The 17,848-nt window shown below is 34.3% G+C and overlaps 1 protein-coding gene across 1 annotated transcript; it reads left to right on the plus strand.

Moving 5' to 3' along the window:
• The first annotated feature begins 402 nt into the window (after positions 1 to 402).
• Positions 403 to 14,976, plus strand: LOC110805082 (valine--tRNA ligase, mitochondrial 1). Its single transcript, XM_022010685.2, has 20 exons — positions 403 to 657; positions 1,412 to 1,531; positions 1,637 to 1,812; positions 1,897 to 1,969; positions 2,076 to 2,141; positions 2,247 to 2,330; positions 2,431 to 2,508; positions 2,605 to 2,688; positions 2,782 to 2,861; positions 3,649 to 3,706; positions 3,780 to 4,082; positions 4,173 to 4,343; positions 6,094 to 6,293; positions 7,373 to 7,775; positions 8,840 to 9,091; positions 9,204 to 9,701; positions 9,891 to 9,997; positions 12,839 to 12,938; positions 14,198 to 14,343; positions 14,566 to 14,976. Exons 1-20 carry the CDS (start codon positions 604 to 606, stop codon positions 14,708 to 14,710), a joined length of 3,198 nt encoding a protein of 1,065 aa, XP_021866377.2. The 5' UTR covers positions 403 to 603; the 3' UTR covers positions 14,711 to 14,976.
• The last annotated feature ends 2,872 nt before the right edge of the window (positions 14,977 to 17,848 follow it).

Below are 17,848 nucleotides of genomic sequence, written 5' to 3' on the forward strand. Positions count from 1 at the left end.
ACAAATTTCCTACCACAATAGCAAAATTGGTTAGGTACTCTAATATATGTGGACTCATTGAGTGTGGATGATAAACAAAACTCATGACACAAATCTAATGAAATTAGCAAAGCAAAGCAAAACAATATCTAAATTACAAGAAACATTCAGAAAATTGGTTTTTATAGCCAAGCAAGACCAACATCTAATTTTCAAACGAAAAAACTAGCCGTTGGAACATCAGAATAACTAATTTTAAGTTTGGGGCATTTGGTGAAATAAGTTTAATAGTAGTGGTATTTGGTGAATTATGAAACTAGGCTAACGACGGACTAACGGACCGTTATCAGTAAGGGTATTTTGCGTATTAAGTCAATTGCCAGGGGTATTTGGTGAATTATTGAAACTTGATGGCCATTTGATGAATTACTTCAAAACTCGGGGTATTTCATGAAATATCCGTTGTTAATCGGAAGGAATCGCCATTTTAAAACTTGGGGTATTTCATGAAATATCAGTTGTTAATCGGAAGGAATCTGATTCCTCTCAACCAGCATTAAACAAAACACCAGTATTCTGTATCGCCATTTCTAGTCGCCGGCGTCCCTGACATTCTGGGTTCCAATGTCGGACCAACTCTCCTCCCCTGACGCTGTTAATCGCAGTGTTGACGACAGTGTATAGCTTATTTGCCTCGTCTATTTCCTTCACTTTTCTAGTTTGTATCAATTTTTTGTGTGGAATTTCTGTTAATTTTAATTGTATTAGACCCAAATCGTGTTGATTTTGATTTCTAATTTCTATTGGGTTTGTTTTGGTGTTGTTTTTATGTCTAATTAGTCAATACCCACTTCATAATTCTACTGAAAATCATAGTCCTTTTGAATTCTGTATGGACTGCCTGATTCCGGAAATAATAATTTGTATATACATTTTAATCGCGGCTGGTTTGTTTTGGTGTTCAGATGTTTTCTTTCTTCTGTACATGATTCTGTTAATCAATGTTTTGTAGATAATTCGGTTGTTTCATTGATGACTGATAGGTTATAGAGGAGTTATGTGAAGATTTTTTTTGTGATTTTAACCCCTAGTCTATACTAGTTCAGACAAACTTGCTCTTCTTCGAGTTATTTGCTTCCTAAGAATGAATTTTAGAGATCATTGAAGATAGGGAGTTAGAGACTCTTCTGTGGAAGTTGATTAATTTATTTTATTTCTCTACTATGAGGGTTTACTAGAAGTCGTAATGATTTCCACACTCTAAAATGCTTTCATGTAGTTGAATAAACAGAAAGTGCAAGAGTTTGGAAATACATCTGTTTCACTCCTTTTTCTATCATGTTTTGATAAATTGTTAAATATATTCTGTTGGGTTCTTTGTTGGCTTTGTTTTGGTGTTGTTTTATGTCTAATTATCCTTTTTCCCTGGCAGGATTCTGCCCCTCTTTCGGCTGAAGAAGTTGAGAGGAAGAAGAAGAAAGAAGAGAAGGCTAAAGAAAAAGAATTGAAGAAACAGAAAGCTGCGATCAAAGCAAAAGCTGCCGAACTTCAGGTATACAGTTTTTGTAACTTTCAAGGGACTAGGTGTGAAGTTCATACATGTTTGTAGTAAATTTACTTCACTAATCTTCTTAATCATGCAATTCAATTGTGTTAGAAACAACAAGCAAACAACACCGCGTCTCAAAAAACTCAGAAAAATGAAAGAAAGATTAAGAATGAAAAAGAGGAGGATCTCGTGAACTTTTTAGACCCTGAGACCTCAATAGGCGAGAAAAAGAAACTTTCGGATTTGATGGCAAAACAGTATTCTCCTACCGCAGTGGAGAAATCGTAAGTAACAAATTTTGAAAGCTTCAGCTAAATAAGTTTAGTTTGTATCTTGCACTGACATGTCTTCTGGAATTGTTGGTGCAGATGGTATGCTTGGTGGGAAAACTCTGGATTTTTTGTGGCAGAGCCTAGTAGCTCTAAACCACATTTTACAATTGTGAGCGTGTTCAATTGTCTCCCTTAGTTAGACTAACCAACGTTGATATTTCTTTTTTTGGAAACTTAATTTTGGAACATCATTGATTTGTTTTTGTGTTTTGCAGGTTCTTCCACCGCCAAACGTTACGGGGGCGCTTCATATTGGTCATGCTCTTACTGGTGCAATTGAGGTTTGGCTTTCATATCTTTCATGTCTCTACGTGGTTTTCTAATTTGTATGGGAGACTTGTCAATGCTGTGGTTTGTCAAATAAGGAGTAACCTAATTGTATGCAGGACACAATGATTCGCTGGCGGAGAATGTCTGGTTACAATACATTGTGGGTTCCTGGAATGGATCATGCCGGGATAGCAACACAGGTTAAATTTGGTGCACAACTTCATAGTTTAAACCTCTGAGGTTGTATGGTCTTCATGTTTTTGACGAAGCTTGACTATTTTGATTTGTTAACTTTTGCAGGTGGTTGTCGAAAAAAAAATTATGCGTGAAAGAAAACTGACCAGGCATGATCTTGGCCGAGAAAACTTCATCTCAGAAGTGAGATTCCTTCACATTTTTTCCATCTAAATAGTACAGCTATCCATATGAATCAGGGTGAACATTTGTTCTTTCTTTATTCTTTTGTTACAAAAGGTTTGGAATTGGAAAAATGAGTATGGTGGAAAAATCTTGAAGCAGCAGCGTCGACTTGGTGCATCCATGGATTGGTCCAGAGAGGTACGGTGTAATTTGTTTTCTGATTTTCTTTTGTGTAATGCAATTAATATAATAATGTGTGTTCATTTTGGTTATCTTTTCTACTGTCTTCAGTGTTTCACAATGGACGAGAAACGATCAAAGGCAGTAACAGAAGCATTTGTGAGGCTGTACAATGAGGGCCTTATTTATAGGTTTGTTTGACTAGATGATTCACTTGGCATCTATGCTGCATTTCTGGCTCCTCATTTTGTCTGATAAGTGGTGGTGGTTGTTTCGAGCTGAACCATCAACCACTAGCCTTGATGTAGAAAACACTGAGCTGAATGTGGGAATTTCAAAAGAACTAGTCTAATAGGAAGGGGTAGTATAGGAATTGCATAATTAGTTAGTTTGTTAAGGGTAGCTTGGTACCTTGAGAGAAAGATAGTAGGTTAGTTTGAGGGAAAAGAAAATCAGAAATTCTATAAATAAGGGAGAGCAGGGAAAGAAGAGGCATCCAGAGTATTGTGTTGTTATTTTAGTTTGGGTTTAGCTCTTGGGAGTGAATCAGGCCACTCAAATGCTTGATAGCCTATCCTTTTAACTTCCTGTAATTCCATATTATCAAACTAAATCTCTTTCTTCTTCCTTAATTTCAATTCCATGTTATCAAACTTTATGTAGTTCATAACAGGTGTATGTTAGAGTTATAAAGAACTTCTTTGGTTAATAATTGGAGATCGGATCACCTGTTTAATAGTCAGACCTAAGGGTGATCCAACTGGAGATTAGGGAACTTAATTCTAAAGAACCATTTTTGTTTGTGCTAAATGTTGACTGTTGATGGTATTTAAACAGCTTAAATCTAAATAAATCTTAGCTCTAGCCTTCTATGAGCTCAGTACTTTTGGGGGTATTTCATTTATTTGAAAATGTACCAGAATGAATATTTCTTCCCTCTTCTTTTTTTGTTTCATTAAGTTTGTAGCTGGCTTGCAGGGATCTTCGACTGGTAAACTGGGATTGTGTGTTAAGAACTGCAATATCTGATATCGAGGTTTGTTCTCTCACTAGTAATGTAAAAGTTGGACATGCTCTGCCAGTTTTCTGAAGATGTTTGATATTTGTAGGTGGACTATGTTGATCTGAAAGGAAGGGAAGTTAGAAAAGTTCCTGGATATGAAGATCCAGTGGAGTTTGGTGTCTTGACATCATTTGCGTATCCATTAGAAGATAATCTTGGTGAGATTGTTGTTGCCACTACTAGAGTAGAAACAATGTTGGGTGATACAGCAATCGCTGTACATCCAGATGATACCAGGTACAAGCATTTGCATGGAAAATTAGCCATGCATCCTTTTAATGGAAGAAGGATCCCAATTGTTTGTGATGCAATACTTGTTGATCCAAAATTCGGGACTGGTGCTGTCAAGGTTTGAAAGTCTTTGCATCTTATGTTTTCTACCTACATCTTCTGTATCCCCCTCTGTGAATTTGAAATGCTTTGTTTCACACGTTTGCAGATTACGCCTGCCCATGATCCTAATGATTTTGAAGTTGGCAAGCGTCACCAGCTGGAGTTTATCAACATCTTCACAGATGATGGAAACATAAACAGCAATGGAGGCCCGGAATTTGCAGGAATGCCAAGATTCAAAGCTCGTGTAGCAGTAACTAAAGCGTTGGAAGAGAAGGTACTGTTACTCCGATCTCTTACTTGCTTATCAGCGCTTCTTCTATTGATGTGTTAATGTATGTGTATAAAATTGGGGAAGTTTGTGTTATATTAATGCCTTGTTTACACCAAGCACGCTCAGGTAGCTTGTTCTAGAACTGGGCCTGATGTCTGAGGTTCATGCTTCTCATCGTTTTTCATTTATTTGTTTGTAACTGTGTCTGCCACTCTGCCTGCTATGTAGCAATATGGGCAGAACACAATGGAATTGATTGCACTGAGGGTTGCATTGCGTCTTGATGTCATACGTTGCTTTAAAACTGCAGAGACACGGCATTTATCATATCTGAAATGTTTCCAGAATGGAAATTTGATTAACCATTAAATACATATAGAAATGTCCTAGTGATGTTTTTCGGTCCAGTAAAACCTTTGGGAAATGGGAGACAAAAAGTTCTCATGGTATGTGTAGGGAATGGAAGTAAGATGCATAAGGACATTCCCACTCCTTCCAACAGAGAAAAATAGAAGAAAGAATGATCTCATCTGACTTACCTCCTGCATTCTCATCAAACCCCAAGCATCTTCTACGGCAGGCAAAGCAACCGAATTTCTTAATGTTGTTTTTCCATTTAAATACTCTAGATCTGAAAGGGAGATGCTGTTGTTTAGCAGGAAGCGTGAAATGTTAGAGCTTTTGATTCTTCGAGAATGGTGACATATTTCTCGTTTCAAGATGTCAGAACCTCATCTAGTCATGCCTCTTCTCTTTTCTTTCTTTTCTTTTTTGTTATGTTTTAAATTTAATTTGAAATTGGTATATATCAAATTCATGTAAAAATTAACTGTTTCTTATTACATATATTCTTTGAATGCTTTGATCAAACTATTTCCTTCCTTCCCTCCGACTTTGCCATTCCCCTGTGTCTACCTAAGTACCCTTTTTCCAACATGGGTACGTACACTCAATGCTTTCTCTTTGGGCCAAAAATTTGCATCCCCCCGCCCCACACACACACACAAAAAAAAGAAGCCAAGTTTGACATCTAAACACATATCCATGGACCATGGTGGACACTAGCAGCCATTTTGTTAGTTGATTGATGTGCTACAATCTCTTTAAGGTCTAATTTTGTCAGAGGTAGGCTGTGAGGTTCTTCATTGTATTTTACTTCCTAAAATAAAAATTTGTGTACACTACATCTGAATTTATCTGACGTGAAGATATTGCTAATATTTCATATGTTATGATTGTTCTTTATTACTCAGTACAAGAAGTTGGAGGTATAAGTATTAAGTTTGTTAAAACCAAACCTGAGATAAGGACTACTAGTTTAGAACTTACAAATAACATATTTTGCAAACTGGTTTTCAATGTATTATTGTGTTATTGCGAGCATTCGTGTTTCAATGTCACATTCATCTATAATCTACTCTAAAAAGGAATTAACTGTAGCAGCTCTCTTATCCGCTTCTTTGAAGTCTTCCTGTGAGAGTGGAACGTCAGAGTTTGTTCGCATTCAAACTAAAACATGAAGCAATATGGCTATTATTCTTTGGATGTATTCTTTAAGTACTGGACGTCTGCTTGCTCATTTTTATTGTTCAGTTATCTTTTTGCGATTCTTATCCTTTTCTTGTTACTTTTATTGAGCTGAGCACATTCAGTTGGATTTACAATCCTTTCCAGTGTCAACTGTTATCTTCATGCATTTATTGCACTTTGACTTTTTTTTTAATATCTTATCTTAGAGTTCTATGTATATCAGGGAATATATAGAGGTGCTAAGGACAATGAGATGCGTCTTGGCATTTGTTCAAGAAGTAATGATGTTGTGGAACCATTGATAAAACCACAGTGGTATGTCAACTGCAACACTATGGCCAAGGATGCTCTTGATGCTGTTATGGATAATGACAACAGGAAGATTGAGATTATCCCAAAAGAATATGAAGCTCAGTGGGTAAGGTATGCCAAATTTTCTTCTCTAAGATGTTGGTGTTGTGTCAAGATTATAGATGCTTACAGAGTCATTGCCCATGGAGGTGGTAATGGTACCATGATCTCTATCTACAGAGTACAGACTGCAGCAGTTTGTTGTTGTTTCCTTGGCGCAGCGTTATGATGACCTTTTTTATGTTTGGGAAATGATATATTAGTCACTTTTTTCTGTGTCCGACTTAGACGGCCTATAATCTTTTAAACTTTTCTAGTAATCTATTTCTCCTGCAAAACTTCTCTATTCCCAAAAATATACTCTATTACTCCCTCTATATTTTTTAATTGCATCACTTGGACCGGCACACTTGCCAATACATCATTTGACCATAAATTATGTCTATTTTTCTATTTGTAAAAATTATAAAAAGTTGATAGTATGAAAATATGTATTATGACTAATCGAACAACATTTTACATTATAACATTATTATTATATATTGGTAGAAAATTCAAGTCAAACTTAGTATATGAATAGTGCCAAAGTCAAAGTGATGCAATTAAAAAAACCCGGAGGGAGTACTTAACTAGGTGTGTAAAGTATCAAATTCTCTTCTCAAGAAATAGAAAAGGGAAGCATTGCACTATATGATCTCTATGAATTGATAGAAAGGGAAGTGAAGGAAAATAGTAAGCTTTTAACTGTTCCACTCTTTTTTAATCACAACGTTTAAACTTTTTTACTGTTCACATACTCCTATGACCATATTTTTTTTGCTAATATATAAAAACAATTGTTAATATGTCAACTCTGGTTATGATCTTTACTAATAGATATTTAAAGATAATAATGGTTAGAGTTGTGCATTGGCAAGTGTGAAAGTCAACACGTTGCAAATAAAATAGAATTGAGGAAGTATTTGTTTTAAATTCTTCTTCTTTTGGTATCATGGTGAAGCTGAAACTTGTTGATGATGAATTTTTTTTTTGGCAGCTGATGATATATAAATTATTGATTATTTTGCTGCTGTTCTTACTTCACTAGATTTATTTTCTTTACGGATTTTCTTGTGTCTATGTTTCATAATGGATGAAGTCGAATTTTGCAGATGGCTTGAAAATATTCGTGACTGGTGTATCTCAAGGCAGCTTTGGTGGGGCCACCGCATACCTGCTTGGTATGTCACTTTGGAGAAAGATCAACTCAAGGAACTGGGTGCTTATAATGACCACTGGGTAGTCTGTCGAAGTGAAGAAGAGGCACTTGCTGAGGCTACCAGAAGATATTCTGGTCAGAAGTTTCAGATTAATCAAGATCCTGATGTCTTGGATACCTGGTTTTCCTCTGGTCTCTTTCCGTTGTCTGTTTTGGGCTGGCCAGATGAGACTGATGATTTGAAGATCTTCTATCCAACTTCAGTTCTTGAAACTGGACATGACATCCTTTTTTTCTGGGTTGCCCGGATGGTGATGTTGGGGATGAAACTGGGAGGTGATGTGCCGTTTAGAAAGGTAAACCTGGTTTCTCAGGTCGTGCGTATTGGACAGTTATGCTATATATTAATGGCTGCATGTTGACATGAATTCTCTCTATGTTTAGCAGTTTGGGTTTAATGAAGCTAGTACTTGCATTCGGTGCTTCTAATCTTCTTTTGATGTTGTAAGACCCCACAGTTTAGATTAGCAGTTAGATTTAAAAATAAGAAAAGGTTTGATGTTGTAAGACCCACAAAAGAAATTTTAACTTGAACTTTCATACATAGACTGACAGCTTGAGGAAAATAAAAGTGAAAAGAATCAGAAGACATGGAGAGGGAGAAAGGGAATGAACGGTCATTTTAATTCCGAAATGAAAGAGAGAGTAGACAACTGTATTTTACTCTGAGCCAAAGTAGTATTTAGCTTCTCTCCGGGAAAAAAACAAGAAGTCTATGTAAGTTTTGGCGGGAAAATTTTGAAGGAGGAAGGGACACATGTCCAAGTTTGACATCAACGGTCTTTACTTTAGTAATAATTATAAATAGATGTGAATTTAGAAAATTGGTTGGTTTGATGTGAATATGTGTCATTCTAAAGAATATCGTTTGTTTTTTTTGGTTAGATCTTATCTTATTACCTGTTCTTTTGCCTATTGGCAGAGTTTGTATTTCAGTGCTGTGCTACTTTGTTATGATAGGGAATCTATAGGGGTCTGCATATGACGTGTGGTGGAATTGTGTTGTACTCCCTCTATTTCAAGACGTTTGCACTATTCATACATTAACTTTGACCTTATTTTCTTACTAATATATAAAAATCAAATGTTAGTTTGTAATATGTTGGATTAGCCTTAATGTATATTTTTTGGTATCAACTTTTTGTAGTTTTCACTAATACGTAACTGCATATAATTAGGTCGAACTAGTGTCTTGGCGAGTGTGTCAGTCAAATTGTTGCAAGTATTTAGAAACGGAGGGAGTATTGATCATTAGCTGGTTGACCTCTTGCTGCTTTACCCAGAAATGGCATGATTTATTGTGTTTGTTTATTGTTCCGATCTTCCGACTCTATCATGAGTATCATTCAAACTTTTGCAGGTTTATCTTCATCCTATGGTCCGTGATGCACATGGGCGTAAGATGTCAAAATCATTAGGGAATGTTGTTGACCCTCTTGAGGTTATAAATGGGATATCATTAGAGGATCTTCAGAAGAGGCTGGAGGAAGGAAACTTGGATCCCAGTGAGCTTTCCAGAGCCAAAGATGTACAGAAGAGAGACTTCCCTAATGGCATTCCAGAATGTGGTGCCGATGCTCTCCGTTTTGCTCTTGTTTCATATACTGCTCAGGTCTGTGCAAAATGCCATATTCATAATCGAGATATTAAAATTTATATTTAAAGGGAATTTTATTACGGAGTATGTTATTATTTGATTACTGATATTATATTTTCTACTTCAGTCAGATAAAATAAACTTGGATATTCAACGGGTTGTTGGGTACCGTCAATGGTGCAATAAACTGTGGAACGCTATCAGGTTCGCTATGAGCAAACTTGGAGATGATTACTCTCCTCCAACCAGTGTAAATCCCAGCGTCATGCCATTCAGTTGCCAGTGGATACTCTCTGTCCTGAACAAGGCTGTTGCTAAAACTGTCTCATCACTTGAGGCATCTGAGTTCTCTGATGCTGCTACTACAGTGTACTCGTGGTGGCAATTCCAACTATGTGATGTTTTTATAGAAGTGATAAAACCCTATTTTTCCAGTGATGAGTCGTTTGTTTCTGCAAGAGGTTTTGCTCGCGATGCATTATGGGTATGCCTTGATAGTGGGCTTCGATTACTACATCCATTTATGCCATTTGTGACAGAAGAGTTATGGCAGAGACTTCCTCAACCGAGAGATTCTTTAAGAAAAGAATCTATTGTGATAAGCGAGTATCCGTCTGTTATACTGGTAAGGTCTAATGTATTATTGACTTCTTAGTTTGGTCCTAACTAATAACTAGTTGCATCCTTTCTTACCTGTAAATTAGTTCTCAGAATCAGTTGCTTCTTCTGTCCTGTTTGTATTATCATTCTGTCACTGAATTCCTGGTGTCTGATTTTATGATGAACTGCTTTCTTATGCAACACAACATTGCAGTCCTGGACCAATGAAAATGTCGAGCGGGACATGGAGCTGATCGAGTCTGCTGTAAAATCTCTCAGGAATCTTAAGTCATTATTGCCGGCTAAAGAAAGAAATGAAAGGTAGGTGATTTAAGCTAATTTTCTGCTTTCTTTTTCTTCTTTTGTTGATGGAATAGTGTTCTTTCAAGGTGTCTACACTTTTGTGATAACTAATAAAGATTTTAGAAAATTATGTGGAACTCTTTATAATCTGTACAAGCCTGTCTTATACATTGACTATTTATTGTGAAATATAAATGTGGACATATCTACACCACAATCCTCCTTTCTAGTATTTTTAAAATTGTTTCTCTAATTGTTTACCGGCATGTGTAATCTATTATTTGAAAACATTAATTAGAGTCCTAGCGCCACATGTCACTCTCCCTCTTGCAATAACTCCAGCAGTTTCAGTTGAGTTACTCTCATACAACGAAAAAATTACAAACATTCTTAACACAAACTCTAACCTACAAGTCTACAACCTCTAGCTTAGATGAAAGGTGCTTATCCACTAAACTATTACAATCTTTGACTGCACTAGAAGGTGGCAGTATGGGGAATTGGTCGAGGACTTAATCGGTAGATAGAGAGCAGGGGTACTTGCTGCCATTACGCTCTGAGTTTTTTTCTTTTAAATTCAAAGGGTAAATCTGTGACTTGAAAACATAAAACAGATTGCTATGAGGTCGAATATTGTCGAACTATAAAAGAGTTTAGTGAAAATTGAGATATGAAAACATGAGCGGGTAACAAGGAGTAATGCGTAAAAAGGGTCAAGCAATAGAATTTTGAGTAAGTTTTAAGTTTGTTAAGATAGGGTTCAGAGAGGGCCATTCTACTTTCATATAATTTGTTAAATGCAATAGAATTTTGGGTAAGTTTCAAAAGAAACAAAGGAAGAAAATCAAGTGGAAGCTCAATGGTTGAGCACTGACTTGAGCTTGAGCTATTAGAGGTCCAACCTCCCGTTGTTGACTGCTGGGGGGTTAAATTCTTGTCATCCTTGACTTTATAGTCGAGGTAATGTGGATTTGTGAATTTCTGAGGTTTCAGTCTAAAATCTGAATGATTGAGGTTTGCTTCTGGGCTGGGCTCCTCATTTCCTTATATCTTCTCCCATCTAGTACTGGTTGTGCCATCCGTGGCCAATTAACTTCAGAATTTAAAAAGAAGAAAAAGAAAAAAGAAAGCAATTTGAGTACCAATAACTCAATAAGTCAACTTAGTGTTACCTAATTCGCTAATCTCCTCCATGAACCACGACCCAAAATGTGCGAATTGGTACTTGGTAAAACGGTACACTTTTAGACTAATATACCAAAACTACGTAGCGAATGATGTTCCCCTACCTGTTCTGCATACCAAAGCATATCACAACACTGACTGGTTTAAGTACAAACCTGAACCAACCAAGTACTGTACAGAGAACCATCGTAGGCCTGCTGTAATGCTCATTTATTCTAGAAGGAAGGATTAGTGCAAGGAAGTGAATCAGCTGCGGAGTTAGTTACACTTTTGGGGGAAGGTAAATAAGGGTAAATGTCACCAAGTTAGGGAGAGCCTTGAGTATTGTTAAGTCTCTGAGAAAGTGATTGTTAAAAGGGGGAGTGAAGGGCATAATAGCTTCATTGATATAAGTAATGATTTAGTTTAAATTGGGAAATTGCAATCCTCTCAAAAGATTGACTTGACTGTAAGTGATTAATTGGTGAACTTTACATCCATTTCCATCAAAAGTCATATCTTCTGCTTGTCTGGCCCCGTTTCAATTTTCTTAATTTCTATTTTAATTCTCTCATCTAATCTCTCTTAATTCTCTGTCTCTCTGAGAATTTAGTGTTAAAATGGGGAGCGAAGGGCATAATATCATCATTGGGAAATCAGCTTGATTCTTCGCATACTGCTTGGAAATCGAAAATTGAAGGAAAATTGATAGAGAGAAACAGGATTAATAAACTGAAAAGCAACTGAAATTAAGGATGTATTCTGGCATTCAAGTAACTTTATCAAAGAAAACTAAAACATCACAAATCAATTCCCCGATTCTTCCAGTCTCTCTATTATAGCCCTCAAAGATTTATTTCCCTCCTCCCTCTTCATAACTGTCTTACTGACAAACTCTCCTTTTTGCTCTCTGCCTTCTTTCTCAAGCCCTAAAAGTAGTATATTGTAATCCCCACAAATACTTTTCTCCTTTGAGCCAATGCTTAGCAAATACATCAGAATTTGAGGTTCTCTAGCATATCCCACATGATTCGCTAGGCTTATTTGCAGGCAATTGGTTATGGTTTGAAATTAAAGTAAAGATAAAACCATATTATTTTTTGTTATAGTATTATACTAGTAAAATACTAAGGTTTATCACTTGCATATAACTTGCCTTTGTATAATTTCAATACATCCTATGTCCATGTCATAAAGCTGTATGTTTTGAAGACTTCAGTGAGTGAAGTATGAGTTTGGAGATTACTTTTGCATTGATGTTTTTAAAACTGTTGACCTTTTGTTATATGTTCTGACTCGTCGTATAAACTATATGTTAATGAATGAGTTATATAAAGCATTCAAAACAGCTTAACTTGTGATACGTTCCTTCAGTTAATATATTGGTTTTTCTTGTCACTTTTAAATACTGTACTATGTATTTCCTCTGTTTTAAATTACTTGCTACTATTTTTGGGATATCTCAATGTAGTTGATGCGTACTATTTATGACATACTTTTTCTCCTACTTTTATCCTCTGAAGTTGGTTCCCACATTCGTCCTTCCACTTTCTTCTCTCTACTTCCTTTTTTAAAAACTGTACAAAGCAACATTTTTGGGATGGAGGGAGTACTTAATTGCAGATTGTCACCAACTTTATAATCTTTATCTTGTTCTTTAATTAGTTAATGCTTGTGCAATTTTCTTTTTTTTAGGAAACAAGCTTTTGCAGTTTGCCTGAATGAAGAAGTTGCAGACAATGTCCGGAGTCATGAGTTAGAAATTTTAACTCTTGCAGCGTTGTCGTCTTTAAAGGTGGGTATCTATTGTGAATGGGAAGCTTTAATGAACTTCCTAATCAGATGTTAGCCCTTGTTTTCTGCATGTGCTTTGTTATGTTTCTTGATCAACCAAATTAAAGTTGTCTCTTTCTTTGGGGATTGATGTATTAAAGTCTCAACTGTTTTTTAATCTTTGTTGCACAAGCCACGCTAACCTTTATTTATACCTCAACTCGCCCCACTGTGGCCTAGTGGCATGGTTCCAAATAGGAGAAAAAACGATTAGCATATTATTGTCTAGAGATTGGAAGGGTTACTCTTATAGTGGTACTATTACTGCTTTGTACTACCAGAGTACCAGGTCAGGTCGTAATTAATATCACATGGTAAGTTTACTTAAGAGTTTGAAATACAACGGAAGTCTGGAGTGATCATAATAGAAATGGCACCTTGAAATGCTCAGGACTTATTGACCCATTTTATACATTTTCATAAATATGCTTACCCCCCTGACTGAATTAGTTGGAATTCCTGGTTCCCATGACAATGGAAAGCTTTGCTGGTTTTGGATACCTGCATTTTCCATCTTGGCGAATTGAACTGGTACGGCAAGCCTCCCTTTCTTGACTGTTTTCAAGACATTGTTGGTCACCCAGTGTCAGTGGTATTGCATTTGGGTCCTTGTACATGAGATCATCCCATCGGAAAGCGATGGGAATGGATATCGTAAAGAGAGAGTGATCTAAGGCGAGTAGAAGACTGATTTGAGACCTTTTGACGCGTGTCTTTCAAATGCTCCGGCTTTCGAATAGGCTGAAATTATAGAAAGTGACATTAAATCTCCCTTGTGCTATTTTTTGACCTCTTGAACAGGTGGGACCTATAGAAGTGAGAATAATCGGACAAATAAATGTTTGTGTACAAGAAAAAGTAGAAATAGAGGAAGGAGCCGGTTTTTCATGTTTAAATCAGCCTAAAACTAAAACTTTATTATCTTCTGCTGATTTGATATGTGTATCTATCTCATGCCCATATCTCAGAGCCTAATAGGTGTTTGTTATCTTCTCTTTAAAAGGACCTTTACATAGAGATTCATGTTGATGTTTATCCTGGTAATTGAGACAAAGTTGGACCCAGGATGTCAGGGGGAAATATTTCTCCTTCCTGTCTACTGGTTGAAGAGTTTGAACAATTGAACGCTTTCCTACTTGAACTTCTCTGCATTTTCTTTCATAAGCTAAATCTTGCTGGTTTTGTTTATAAAAATGTCATCTTACAACTGGGTTATTGCAGATTGTGAATGAGAATGAAGCTGCTCTTTCCAGATGTTCCCGAGATGTTGTGAACGCACATCTCAGTGTTTTTCTCGAGCTTAAAGGAACAATTAATGTAGAAGGAGAGCGTGAGAAGCTGAGGAAGAAGATGGAGGAAACAAAGAGGTGAGAGTGTGTTTGATAATACTTGAATGTTTCCATTCCTCAGTTTTAGCTTTTTTTCATATTTTTTTTGTTTCTCGCCTTTTCCCCTTTATTTAATTCTGATATTGATACTGATTGTTCAAGTAGTGCTGCATGCTTGTGTTTGGGATACAAAATGCAATACCTCTTGTGAATGATGCTTAAGTTTGCTGTTTGATTTTGTAAACTTTGGATAATGTACAGGCAAAAAGAGACTCTAGAAAAGATGATGAATGCTTCTGGATACAAAGAGAAGGTTCGGCCTCAAATCCACGAAGAAAATATTGGAAAGTTAACCAAACTGGTGCAAGAGTTGCTTGCACTCGATAAGGCAAGCCAAAACATTTGATCATTGTTTGAGACTAACAAAGCAATGTAATGAGGATTAAAGAATTTTGCTAGTGTACAGAGTGTGCCATAACAATGTGATTGCGAGGTGCAGTTTTTGGTAATCGACATTAGGTAGAAAGTTGAAGTAGCAAATGCAAATGACAAAAGCATTTTACACTTTTATATTGAGAAAGTATCCACAATTATTCTAATACTCATCTCTTTCTGCTACAAAAAAGTTACGGTAAAAAACTCTGTCACCTTCAATTAAAAAAATATACTCTCTTATCTTTTGATCTTCTATCATACGGAGTATCTACTTTTCAATAAACTAATACGGAGTATCATATTATCTTATTTTACATTTACTTTTCCAATAAAATAATATTTGATAAACATATAACAATTTATCTCCTAAAACTTTATGCCTTTGGACAAAGAGATTAAGGCCCTGTTTTTTTGAACTTTATTTGGCTGAACTGAACTGGACTGAATTTAATGGAGCTGAACTGAGCTGAACTGAATGGAGTTGAACTGAATAGTAAATAGTAAATAGTAAATAAAAAATAATAAAAAATAAAAAATAAAAAATAATAAAAAATAATAAAAAATAAAAAATAAAAAATAATAAAAAATAATAAAAAATAAAAAATAAAAAATAATAAAATAATTAATAATAAATAATAAATATAATGTTCATATTTATAACAATACTCATAATAATAAATAATAAAATAATAAAATAATTAATAATTAATAATTAATAATAAAATAATAAATATAATGTTCATATTTATAACAATACTCATAATAATAAATTATAACTACAATAATCATAATTATTTATTAATAATAATAATTACATATAATATTAATATAATAATAGTAATATTTAAGTAATAATAACGATAATACTAATTATTACTCTGTATATATATATAAGTAATAAATGTCAATTTTAATTGCAATATCAAGAATAAAAATAATCACAAAGAAAGATGAATCCGTTCTTTTGAACTGAACTGAATTGAACTGAATGAAACTGAACTGAACTGAATTGAACTGAATTGAACTGAATGGAGCTGAACTGAACTGAACTTAATGGAGCTGAACTGAACTGAACTGAACTGAATGGAACTGCAAAAAAGTCCAAAAGAACAGGGCGTAAGTTATTATTAGTATTTTCTTTCTTATGCAAAATAAAATATTGTATTTATAATCCAATTTAGTAAAGTTCACTTTTCTTTATTTTTTAAGTACGTATAATTACCATGATTGTAAATATATATACCATAATATCATTTTACATGTTTTACATTTGAGACTTTAATTTTGATTACTTGGTACTTTGTATATCAGAATACAGTTAAGGGAAAGGAATTTTGAGCTTAGCTGATTGCTTTGTTTATGTTCTAAGCATAAAAATTAACTCATAGAGATGTAGATTAATATTTTAGCAATAAGAAATATAGCAAAAAAATTATCCGATACTTGAAAGGAACTAAACTGGAATCGAACCTAACCGAGATTTAACTAAAATGGGTGAATCCAAATCGACCTGCTCAAGTTACCGAAGTTGACCAACCCGAGGTTATCCGACCCAAATTTGACCAACCCAACCCCGTTTAGAACCTGACACAGTTTCAAACTTGGTCCATTTAGGACCCGGATCAAACTTGGACCGCCTAGAATCGCAAATTTTTGGCTATACCCGGGTACAGCCAAAGCTGGCTGTACCCCCATCAAAAACGATGTCGTTTTGTGTTGTTTAAAATGAACATTAATATACTGGTACAAAAATGAACATTTACTATTTCGGAAATGAACATTTATTTATTTATTTGGAATGAACATTTACTATTTTGGAAATGAACATTTATTTATTTATTTGGAAATAAACTACAAAAATGAACATTTACTATTTCGAAAAAGAACATTTATTTAGTTATTTGGAATGAACATTTACTATTTTGGAAATGAACATTTATTTATTTATTTGGAAATAAACAATATAGGCGCTTGTAAAAACATAAAAGACCAATGAAATGAACAATTTCATTATGAACATTAACCATATATTTATTGTGAACAAACAAATAAACAAGAAAGAACAAATAATTCAACAAAAAAGAACAAACAATATAAAAAAGAACATAAAATTCCAGAAAAAAGAACAACCAATACAACAATTATGAACAATTTTATGATGAATTTTAAAGCCAACATGAAAAAACAAACAATACAACAAGAAAGAACAAATACTGGTACAAAAATGAACATTTACTATTTCGGAAATGAACATTTATTTATTTATTTGGAATGAACATTTACTATTTTGGAAATGAACATTTATTTATTTATTTGGAAATAAACTACAAAAATGAACATTTATTATTTCGGAAATGAACATTTATTTATTTATTTGGAATGAACATTTACTATTTTGGAAATGAACATTTATTTATTGGGAAATAAACAATATAGGCGCTTGTAAAAACATAAAAGACCAATGAAGTGAACAATTTCATTATGAATTTTAAAGCCAACATGAAAGAACAAACAATACAACAAGAAAGAACAAACAATAAAGCAGATAATTATTATGAACAAAAAAATAAACAAAAAATAACAAATAATTCAACAAAAAATAACAAACAATATAAAAAAGAACATAAAATTCCAGAAAAAAGAACAAACAATACAATAATTATGAACAATTTTATGATGAATTTTAAAGCCAACATGAAAGAACAAACAATACAACAATAAGTTTGATGAATGAATTTAAAAAACAACAAGAAAGAACAAACAGTACAACAAGAAAGAACAAACAATACAAAAAGAAATAATAAAAGATTAATAAAGAGTTTAATTATGAACATTAACCATATGATTATTATAAACAAACAAATAGACAAGAAAGAACAAACAATATTAAAAAAAAACATAAAGTTCTAGAAGAAAGAACAAAAAATACAACAATTATGAAAATTTGATGATGAATTTAAAAAACAACATGAAAGAACAAACAGTACAACAAAAATGAACAAACAGTACAACAAGAAAGAACAAACAGTACAATAAGAATGAACAAACAGTACAATAAAAAAGAACAAACAGTCGACAAGAATGAACAAACAATATGAGCGCGTCATTT

This window comes from Spinacia oleracea, chromosome 1 (assembly GCF_020520425.1).
Source record: "Spinacia oleracea cultivar Varoflay chromosome 1, BTI_SOV_V1, whole genome shotgun sequence".
Lineage (NCBI taxonomy): Eukaryota > Viridiplantae > Streptophyta > Magnoliopsida > Caryophyllales > Amaranthaceae > Spinacia > Spinacia oleracea.

What these genes read in the sequence shown, in the direction of transcription:
- LOC110805082 (XM_022010685.2), top strand. Translation starts at nt 604, where the DNA reads ATGTCGGACCAACTCTCCTCCCCTGACGCTGTTAATCGCAGTGTTGAC. An exon ending in CCATGGATTGGTCCAGAGAG is followed by an intron (nt 2,689 to 2,781) that starts GTACGGTGTAAT and finishes TACTGTCTTCAG; the next exon opens with TGTTTCACAATGGACGAGAA. An exon ending in AAGATGGAGGAAACAAAGAG is followed by an intron (nt 14,344 to 14,565) that starts GTGAGAGTGTGT and finishes GATAATGTACAG; the next exon opens with GCAAAAAGAGACTCTAGAAA.